The following is an 11874-nucleotide window of genomic DNA, read 5'->3' on the forward strand; positions in this document are numbered from 1 at the left end:
GAACTTAAGGCTCCGAGGATCGTCTTTTAGAGACGAACCACCTATTGTTGTGGTCCCGATAACTACTGCTCCCCCAACAGACGAGGATGTTGAGGCTACGGAGGCCGAAGAGTTTATAGAGAGCACGTTTGCTGATATGGTGGATGACGATGAGGCTAAAGACGAGGGTCTCGAGGAGTCTAACGAGGAGGATGACGAGGAGGAGCACGGTTCCACTTCCGACCCATCATCGACAGGTAACTCGTTTACAAATTAGTTATTGTTTCAATTGATTCACATATCTAATTATGAATTTGATAATTTTGAAGAATCTTCTGCCCGCAAGAGACGGGGGAAGAACAAGAATATCGCGCTGTCTAAGAGGGTAGCGGACACAAGGATTCATCTTACTTTTAGAGAGAGATTGGAGGTCAGGCGGTGCTAACGTGGGAAGAACACGGTGGTCTAGACATGTGGGGTCGATTATCCAGAACCCCGCAGCCATCTCACACCGTCTTCTAAAGTGGAAGACATTAAGTGCGGACCAATTGGATTCACTTTGACTGCTATCAAGACATTATTCATTAAATAATTATTTTTAACATTTAAATGTTATTTTTTTAGGATCCATTCGAAGCTACTAATGGTTCCATTGATTCATTTCGAAAGACCGGATTGGGACACGCCAAACAGATATGGGATAAATGGCGGTCAGATTTTAACAAGTCATATATCCGCGTTCACAAAGGAGACGAGGCGGCGGTACTGGCTAATCCTCCACCAGACTACGATCGAGATGATTGGGAGTTTGTGTGTCGCAACCATTTCTTCACGGAAAAATTTAAAGTACGGTTTCATAATTCAAATAAAAGTTGATATTAATTAATCTAACTTCATTTTTTATTTCAAATACAGCAAAACAGTCGTACAAATATGATTAACAGGAAGAAGCTGAAATTCCCACATCATACGGGAAGTAGACCGTTTACACAAATTGAAAAGAGTTGGTAAGTAAATTATTTGTAATAACTTAATCTAAAGATTGTTATTAATTATATAAATCATTTATTTCAACAGGAGATTGAAATGAGACGGGTACCGTCTGTCATTGAAGTATTCAAGAGGACCCGTATCCCAAAACCGACAAAAGAAAACTCAACACCCGTCCCGGACGAACACGTGCAAGAGAAAATTGTAAGTGAATTGAATATGCCTAGTTTTTTATTATAGAAATGATACTTTATTTCAATTGTGCAGGTTGAGATGGAGGAGGTTCTTAGTAACGAACCTGAAATATCTGATTTTGAATTGACGGAGAGGGTGTTCGGACAACAAAAACACGGGATAGTGTTCGGAATGGGATTAGGCATCCGACCCACACACTTTCGTGAGGATCATCGAAGTGGAAACAGTTCAAAACGAAACAATGAGCGATTGTTTGAAGAGAATCAAAGAATGGCGCTCAAGCTGGAGGAACTGGAGAAAAGGAATGAAGAAAGAATGCGCACAATTCAAGCAATGCAAGCAGAAAAAAAGAAATTGTGACAAGAATGGAGAGGGAGAAGTTAGAAATGAATGCAAGAATGGAGAGAATCAAATTGTTTATGAGGCAACAACCACCTTCTCCCCCCACAAGCTAATTCTAGTACGTTTTCATTGGTTGTTTCGATTCAAAACATGTTTTCATTAGTAGTTGTGTTGATTTGAATTTATAACAGATTGTTCGGATTATTAGTTGGGTTGTGAATTTTGTAATGATAATGATCATTTAATGTGATCGTTTAATGTATGTGTCATTTCTTTTATTATTGATATATTAGTTTGGCTGAACAGGTTTTGGTTGCGAGCAAAATAATCAGCATATTTTTAAAATTTTACAGGAAAAAACCGAAAGTAATATTGAAATCTTTCGGTTTTTCTTCAAATGGAAAAACCGAGAGTTATATGAAAACTTTCGGTTTTTCCATTTGAAGAAAACCGAGAGTTAATTGGAAAACTCTCGGTTTTCCCCGTAGGAGTATAACCGAAAGTTTTCATATAACTCTCTATTTTTCCATTTGAAGAAAACCGAGAGTTAATTAGAAAACTTTCGGTTTTACTCATGAGGGAAAAACCGAAAGTTTTCTAATTAACTCTCGATTTTCTTCAAATGGAAAAACCGAAAGTTTTCATATAACTTTCGGTTATACTCCTACGGGGAAAACCGAGAGTTTTCTAATTAACTCTCGGTTTCTTCAAATGGAAAAACCGAGAGTTATATGAAAACTTTCAGTTTTTCCCTAAGGAGTAAAACCGAGAGTTATTTGTTAAACTTTCGGTTTTCCTCTTTGTGGAAAAACCGAAAGTTTTTAATTAACTTTCGGTTTTACTCTAGGGTATCTAAACCGAAAACTCTACGATATCTCTCGGTAAATGCCCAATTGTTTTTAACGAAAGAGTCAATACCGAGGGATGGCGAGAGTTCCCAAAACTTTCGGTAATGTGTCTATACCGAAATTTATAGGGTCAAAACCGAGAGTTTTACTCCTTTTTCACCAGTGTTAATCTCAATTCCGTCAGTTAGAAAACATTTTCCGAGCTGCATTTGAGTTTAAGTTTAGACGAAAAATTGTTGATAAATTTTTATATAGTTTAAATATTGAATTTGAAGAGATAATATATTTGAAAATTATTTATTATTATTTAGAAATGAGTAATGTAGTGAAAATTATCCCTCTAAGAATGAAATCGGAATAATAACAATCGTAGTGGAATGTAGAACAATAACGTAAAAGTATGAAAAAAACGAAATAACGACACAAGAATCTTACCTAAGTTCAGATCAATAATGTCCTACGTTCTATTTTCAGAAAATCGATTCAATAGAGTTATAATAGGGATTACAAACTTTAACTCTCTCCGTCTGTTCTAGGTTTTAGTCTCACGCCATATTCTCGTTTACAATGTATACATATATATATATAGGCTTTTAGAATTCATAATTAGGGTAAAAATCATGTGATATCTTTGATATCTCTATTATGATATGATCTCGTGGCGATTTAGTTGACATTTCCTTAATAATACGATTTGATTGACATCTTCACCATTATGTAATCATGTTTTTTTTAATCAAACAAATAATCGCACATATCTTCCTTCCCTTTTTGTACCTAACATTGAGGCACACCAAATTGGGCATCAAAACCCTAGACCCAATTCCAAAAATTCTCCACCTTACCTCTATGTCTATTGTCAAACGAATGAGTTTATATTTTCAAAGTGTCTGGATTGCCGGTTAATTTTGATACTTGGGTCGGATTGTGGGTTGACCCGCCCATAAACTTAAACCGGTTAAAAATTAAATAAAAAATGCTAAAGGTATGTTTTGAACTTGCAACCTAACAAAAACAAGTACAACCCATTAACCAACTAGGCTAATAAGACTTTATATTTTAAATCTAACACTAAATTTGATAAAGGCAGAATGTTTTAACATTAATATAAGTTCAATTTTTAACTAACTAATTTATATATATATATATATATATATAATGAAGCTTAATTTTCAAAGTGTTCGGATTGCCGGGTCGAGAGTTGTGATTAATTTTGATATATATGTGAGAGTAAATGAAAAATGCTATTACATTTTAATCATAATTTTTTTCTCAATTTTTATATTATTACTCGTATAAATGTACTGTTACATACCATTTTAATATAAGAGGACACACAAAAACTAGTTAAAAAATGTAAATATTCTTTTAGTTTTGGATCCATAATGATCTAGATGAAAGATCAATAATTGGGAGAGATATCTCATATGAAAAAAATAAAAGATAATAACTTTGCCTAAAGGTTAAATTATTATGATTCCCTTATGAGAAATTTGTTTATAATGTTATATTTCTAAATGATGCATTTTTTTAAAGAACCAGATAAAATAATTTCATTGACATGTGAAAAACAAGACATGATGAGAGGTTATGATTTAGCCAAAATTAGAGTTTTATTGTGAATTATAAAACTTTAGGTTAGCCTAATATTTATTCCCATAAAAAGTAAGAGAGTTAGAGTCAAAAGATGATGAGAGAGACTATTGGCACAGTAAAAAAAATAATGCCCAGAAATTCATAAGATTATCTTAAAGGAAGTTGGTGTTATTTTATATTGTGAATTGTTCTTTGAAGGATGCAGTTTGATCATGTTAACAAAGAAGCAATGAATCTGTTGAATGGAGACGAAGGCATGAAGAAGTCGAAAGGGTACCATGTGCATTAAAGAATTAACCTATGTTTGGATCATCTCTGTAGTGATAAACTCCTAATTGTTTTTTCTTTAATGACGGGCTATTCCATTTCATAGGAAAATATTAAGAGATTCTTAATGTAACAAAATATATTTTTTTTTACTCTTTTCACTCTTTCAAAATTTTGTTTCTTTTGCTAATACACTTAGATTTTATTTTACTTTCAAATATAATGATCCATGTGCATTGCTTTTTATATAGAAAACAAGAGCATCAAGAATTTGGATGTTTAAAAAACACAAGAAGAATAGAGATTGAAACGAAGGTGGGGATTAAAGTTTCTTTATGTTCCTGAGTGAATAGCCATTAGCTAGGTACATAGGTTAAAGTTTTATGGTGAATTAGAAAAGTTTAATTTGGACTAATATTTGTTTTAAACGTTTTATACATTGCAATTTAATTTTTCTTTCTATCCACACGGTATATGCATGGTTCATGGTTGCATTGAATTGAGAGAAAGCTACGTACATATAGGTATTTTTTTTTTATTATACAAGTTATTAAACTTTATTTTTATAATTTAGGCCATTAAATTTTTATTGTGAATTATAAAACTTTAGTTTAGTTTAGACTAATATTTGTTCCAGATGATGAGAGACTATCAGTACAACGCAAAAAAATAATAATGCCCAAAAATTCATAAGATTATCTTAAGATTGTCAATCATTCATTTTCAGAAATTTCAAAAGAAAAGGAAAGTGTGGTCCATTTTTTATGTGGTTAATTTCAATTTTATGTAATTCGGTAGGATGTGCTATATAATTTATATTAGATGCCACTTTTTAATTAAATAATCATTACATATAAGTTGAAAATAAGACAATATGACACATCATTCTGCCCATCCCAATACCTCAAAAACTCCGATCACCATTATTATTCTCTTACTATTTTATTGTACTATTCTATTTTCCCTCAAAAACTCCGATCACCATTGTTTTATTTTACTATTTTATTGTACTTTTCTATTTTCTAAAGGACATGTATCATTATAATTCAGTAGACACAAGATAACATTTGTGAGAAGTTTATTCATCTTATTGATCATCGAGAGAGAAACCACCATGGCTGATGCAGCTCTAATCAGAGGATTACTTTCAAACTTGGCACCTCTGATTAAGGATGAATTCTCGTTGTTTTGGAGTTTTAAGGAGGAGGTTCAAAAGCTATCGAGCACACTATCTTCTATTAGTGCCGTTCTTGAGGATGCAGAAAGAAAGAAGGACAAGGACAAACAAACGGAAGATTGGTTGCGGAAGCTAAAAGATGCGGCGTATGAGGTTCGAGACATCATGGATGAGTGCACCTTTGAAGATCTTCGTCTTCAAGTCAACAGGCGTAATGCCTCCTCTTCAACCCGGATCAAGGTAACCAACTCAATAACCCATCCTTTTATCAGTACTTGGACACGTCTAAAAGTTGGTCACAAAATTAAGGATGTTCAAGAGAAGCTTGACCAAATTTCTTCAGAGCGCCAAATGTTACGTTTGAGTGAATCTATTCCTGACTCAAAAATAGTTAAGTTTACTAGTCACTGGCGTGAAACCATGTCTCTTTCTAGTTGTAATAAAGTATATGGGAGAGATATGGAGAAGAAAAAGATTATTGATATTCTGGTCAATAATACATCTGGTGCTTGTGTTGATAAAAAACTATCTGTTCTACCCATTGTTGGAATTGGGGGTCTTGGTAAAACAACACTTGCCCAGTTGCCCAAACGGTCTTCAACGACGAGGAGATTTCTTGTTGAATAAACTTAAATTAATAAGGTATTTGGTTTTTTTTTATGTTTAATATTCCTAGAGTAATAATAAGGGGTGGGTGAGATAACCAAAAGTTTTGAGTGGAAGCTATTTAATATGCAGAATGATTTATTTTGTTATTTGAAGAGTCAAGCATATGAAGAGTCTATGCTTTCTTATAAAAAAATTGTAAAATTCCATTTGAGATGAATAATAAGAAAGATATATTTTGGTATCTTGTTATCAACAAATTGGTATCAGAGCTATTGTGTGTGAAGTGAGCGTGAGAAAACCTGTTAGTCTCAAAAGAGAACGCCGCGGTGTGCGCTGGCCGAGAGAGAAAAACAAGAGCAATCGAGAGCCTTGTGAGGTGTGTGTGTTAAGTGTAAACACTTGAGAGGAATGGCAGGTCTAACCAATGGCATCCCGCTACCCAAGTTGACAAAAGGCGTCAACTACGACAACTGGAAGGTGCAGATGAAGGCCCTTTTCGGTTGCCAAGATAACTGGGATGTGGTTGAGACTGCGTATGAGGAACCGGAGAACACAGATGGGTATTCAAATGCCAAGTTGAACGCGTTGAAGGTCGTTTGAGCTAAAGATAGGGCGACTCTATATCTACTATACCGATTTGTCGACGAATCTGGTTTTAAGAAGATAGCTGACGCAAAGTGGCATGGGATACACTCGAAATAGCAAACAAAGGAGACGAACGGGTGAAGCAAGTCCGACTTCAAACCCTACGGGGCGATCTGGAAAACATGAGGATGAAAGAGTCTGAAAGCGTATCTGAGTTCATTACTCGAGTGGAGATCGTGGTGAACAAACTAAATCGGAATGGTGAGAGTCTTTCATCAAACCGAGTTGTTGAAAAGATTCTGAGGTCATTGACAGATAGTTTCGAAAATATTGTGTGCGCAATAGAGGAATCTAAGGATCTATCAACGCTCACCATTGAAGAGCTTGCTGTGTCCTTGGAAGCGCATGAGCAGAGAAGGAAAAACAAGAAGGGGGAATCTCTTGAACAGGCTCTCTAGGAGAAGGCGACAATAAAAGAGGAGAAGGTGCTTTATGCTCAGAGTACTAGAGGCAGAAGCCTAGGTGGTAGAGGAAGAGGAGGACGAGGAATTGAGCATGTCGGCCAACAGAACTGGCATGGCAGAGGTTAAGCTCGGGGTGGCCGGACAAACACAAATAATAATATTGAGTGTTATAATTCTGGAAAGAATTGGCATGTTGCCAAGGATTGTTACTCGATAAAATGCTATAATTGCGGAAAGCTGGGTCATATTTCCAAAGATTGTAGATCCGAGAAGAACAGGAGGAACCGACAAACTTCTTTGCTGAGAAAGAAGATGAAGGGTTGTTGCTGGTGACAAAAATTCCAGAAACTGAAGTCAAACCAAGTTGTTCTGATAACTCATTTTGGTACTTGTATACTGGCGCAAGTAACCACATGTGCGGCGACGAAAGCTTATTCAAAATACTCTCAAAGGTGGAGTTCGGATCCATTTCTTTCGGCGATGCTTCAAAAGTAGCCATCAAAGGTCGAGGAACGATCAGGTATCAGCAGAAAAATGGGGGAATCGGAGAAATCAAAGATGTTTACTACGTACCTGATCTCAAAAGCAACATACTGAGCATGGGACAGTTGATGGAGAAAGGGTACTCGGCTATAATGAAGGACCGAGAAATTCAGCTGAAGGATAAACTTGGGAGACTCATTACCCAGGTAGAAATGAAGAAAAATCATATGTACAAACTTGAGCTTAAAATAGTTCAAGATAAATGTATGCAACTTGATCTAGAGGATGAGGCCATGAAGTGGCATTATCGGTTCAGTCATCTTCAGTTCGGAGGGTTGAACGAGCTGGTGAAAAGGAGATGGTGCTTGGACTGCCTAACATTATATTCGAAAAGAGGTTCTGTGAAGAATGTGTGATCGGGAAACAAGCGAGGACTTCTTTCCCAAGCAGTTCTGAATACAGAGCAAAGAAGCAACTCGGACTGTTTCGCACAGATTTATGTGGGCCAATAACTCCAGAATCATTTAGTGGTAAAAGATACTTCATTTCTTTATTTGATGATTTTTCGAGAAAGACGTGGGTTTATTTTCTGAAGGAGAAGTTAGAAGTGTTTGAAAACTTCAAGAAATTTAAAGTGATGGTGGAGAAAGAAACAAACAAAGTTATCAAAACAGTCCGATCTGACAAAGGAGGTGAGTTCACTTCTAACGAGTTTAACAAATACTGCGAGGAATATGGAATCAAATGTTTCTTGAATGTTCCATATTCTCTGCAGCAAAACGGTGTAGCAGAACGAAAGAATCGAACTATACTCGATATGGTTCGATCTATGTTGAAAGGAAAGAATATGCCGAAATAGTTTTGGGCAGAGGCAGTGCAGTGCGCAGTTTATGTGCAAAATAGATGTCCAAATGCCAAGCTAGGAGAGAATACACCTCAAGAGATTTGGAGTGGTATGAAGCCGAGTGTCTTTCATCTCAAGGTATTCGGTAGTGTGGTCTATGGGCAAGTACCAAGTCAGCACAGGACAAAGTTAGAAGATCGAAGCAAGAAGTACATATTTATCGGGTATGATGAAAAATCTAAGGCATATAAATTGTTTGATCCTATTAATAAGAAATTGGTGGTGAGTCGAGATGTTCACGTGGAGGAATCAATGAAATGGAACTGGAGTAACCCGATTGAGGAAGAAACTAGTTCAGAGGTTGTTATGCCTCCGATATCAACAACCATCGAGCCTTTAGAAGATGAATCTGAGCCTCTACAGCCCAGAATGAGAAGTCTACGTGAGATATATGACACTACAAATGAAGTCCACATTGTATGTCTTCTCGTCGACTCAGAAGATTTGAATTTTGAGAAAGCTGTACAAGACGAGAAATAGAGATCGACTATGGATGAAGAAATTGGGCAAATTGAATGCAATAAAACCTGGGAGCTAACCGACCTTCCTGAAGGAACTCGACCCATTGGAGTAAAATGGGTGTACAAAAAAAGATGAATGTCGAAGGAGAGGTTGAGCGTTATAAGGCTCGACTTGTGGTGAAGGGCTATAGACAAAAGGAGGGAATCGATTATGATGAAGTTTTTGCTCCTATCACGAGAATGGAGTCAATCCGACTTTTGATCTCGTTAGCTGCTCAAAACCAATGGCCAATTCTACAGATGGATGTGAAATCAGCATTTCTAAATGGAGTGTTGAAGGAGGAGGTGTACGTCGAGCAACCACTTGGGTATATGAAGAGAGGTGATGAGAAGAAGGTGCTGAGATTGAGAAAAGCCCTCTATGGGCTGAAGCAGGCTCCTCGTGCTTGGAATGAGAGAATTAACGAGTATTTCAAGAAAAATGGGTACCAGCAATGTCCGTACGAGCATGCCTTGTACACAAAGAAATCAGAAAATGATATGATGGTAGTCGCTCTCTATGTCGACGACCTCATATTCACCGGAAACAACACAAAACTGATTGAGGAGTTCAAGGAGGTAATGAATAAGGAGTTCGAGATGACAAACTTATGTTTGATGAATTTTTTTGGGGGGAAAACAGATTAGTGCCATTTCATTAAAAAAACCCAAAAGAGGGAAAAAAAATACAAAAGTTTAAGATCAGATCTAGACAATTTCTAGATTTGACAATGAAACAATAATTGAATTACAGACAATAACAATAATCAATTAGCGCCTACAGCGTTTTTACTTTTATTTTACTTGTGACCTTCTCAAACGAAATATCCCATATATGGCAGAGCTTTCTATTCTCTGCATTCCTTCCGATTCCTCTCCAGGATTGAATGAGTGCATTTCCATCTGAAGTAATATCTCTCCAAATATCTTCAGCGGTTCTACTTCTTCCACTGTGAGTTCTTGAATTTCTTTCTTTTCAGATATTGTAGATTACTGTTCTAAAGTAGCATTTCAACATACTTACATAGAAGGATCTTCCTTTTGCTTTATTCTTCATCCACTCTTGGATTTCTTCCCATCTTCTTAGAAAGTTGATGATGTTCATGTTTGCAGCATACATCCTCCAGATTTGTATTACAAAAGAGCATTCCCCAAATAAATGATTTGTGCTTTCCTCAACTCCCGAACATAGGACACAGTTGATATCAGGAATGTTTATATATTTTCGAATTCTGTCTTTTGTTGTCAACCTTTTCCTATATACCAGCTAGAGAATAAATTAGTGACGAGGAATAATCTTTAGAGACCATACCACATTATGCCAATCTACCTCCTATCCTCTTGTTCTAACCATTTCTCATGCCTTTCCTGTAATAAACTTCTCATTGCTTTCTGTTTTCCAGCTTATTTCATCATTATTTTCATTGAGTTGCTTCTGCCTCATTAGGTTTAGGATTGTATCACCTTCTGGAATACGCCTCAAAATTGAATCACATCTACCTTCATATACGTCTCTAAATGTGTACTTGATGTATTCTCTTCTAACTCTGTTTCCTTGCATTTCTTCTTTGAATATAATGGGAATATTATCCAGCCAAGGATCATGCCAGAATAGTACCCCTCTTCCATTTCCAATTGTGGTTTTCACCATTTGAAAGGCATCTTTTCTTGTTTTTAGGATTTTCTTCAATGACCATGTCATTCTTTCGTTGATGCTTAGTGTCCAGATACTCTGCTATTCTTTCATAAATCTTGTATGCACCCATTTGACCCATAGGGAGTCCGCTTTTTGCTCCAACTCCCATAAGCTCTTGATGGTGAGGGCTTTGTTCCATTCAACATAACTTTTTATTCCTAGTCCTCCTTCTTCTATGGGAGTGCAAACATCCTCCCATTTGACTTTTTTCCTCCTCTGCCTTGTGTTCCCCATATGTAGTCTCTCATGATTCTATCGAGTTCAGCCATTACTTTCTTTGGGATGACTATCTGTTGTGCCCAGTAGCCATTAATTCCAAAAATGACTCTTTTAACGAGCTCGATTCTACCTGCATAAGACAGTTTTTTCATAGCCTAACCCAAAACAGAATTTCTAACATTTTCTACCAGTTGTCTAAAGTGATTGTATCGGAGTTGTTTTGATGATAGGGGTACTCCAAGGTATTTCACTGGTAGTTCACCTTCTTTGATTCCCATAATATTGAAAATGTTTTCTTTCCTTTCTTCATTAACCCCTCCATAGAAATCCTGACTTTTGTCCTCATTGATGTATAGACCTGTAATACTCGAAAAGATTGTTAGAGCTTCTTTGATTATACTAACAGATTCAACATCCATATAAAACAAAAAATAGATCATCTGCAAAACATATATGGGTTATTGTTTCTTCTTTGCAGTACGGGTGAAATTTGAAATTATGACTTCTCAGAAGTATTTTTAAAATACAGTCAAGAATTTCCATTATTAAGACGAATAGGTAAGGAGATATAGGGTCTCCTTGCCTTACTCCCCTTTCACCCTTGAAAAAGCCTCCATGAATACCATTCACGCTCACAACAAAGTGAGGAGTGGAAACACATTACATAATCCAATCAATGAAAATAATTGGAAAATCTGCAGCAAGGAGGAATTCGTGGATTGATCCCCATCTGATCGAGTCAAAATCTTTTTTAATGTCAATTTTGAAAGTCACACGTGGCGATATGTTTTTCTTTCCATATCCATTCAATAAGCTCTGCATGAGTAGGATGTTATGGGAAATAGAGCGTTTGGGAATAAATGTTGATTGCCTTAATCCTACAAGTTTATCAATAACTGTTTTCAAACGTTGGCCTAGAAGTGAAGCAGCCAGAGGAAGGGACTTTTATATCCCAAGAGAGGTATGCGCTTGAAATTTTAAAGAAGTTTAAAATGGAGGACTGCAACCCAGTTTCAACTC

The 11874-nt window shown here is 36.2% G+C and overlaps 1 protein-coding gene across 1 annotated transcript; it reads left to right on the forward strand.

Moving 5' to 3' along the window:
- The first annotated feature begins 5331 nt into the window (after positions 1–5331).
- LOC124943079 (putative disease resistance protein RGA4) lies at positions 5332–6021 on the forward strand. The gene has a single exon (XM_047483640.1). It carries the CDS (start codon positions 5332–5334, stop codon positions 6019–6021), a length of 690 nt encoding a protein of 229 aa, XP_047339596.1.
- Positions 6022–11874: the final 5853 nt, after the last annotated feature.

The sequence above is a fragment of the Impatiens glandulifera genome, chromosome 6 (assembly GCF_907164915.1).
Source record: "Impatiens glandulifera chromosome 6, dImpGla2.1, whole genome shotgun sequence".
NCBI classification, from domain to species: Eukaryota; Viridiplantae; Streptophyta; class Magnoliopsida; order Ericales; family Balsaminaceae; genus Impatiens; species Impatiens glandulifera.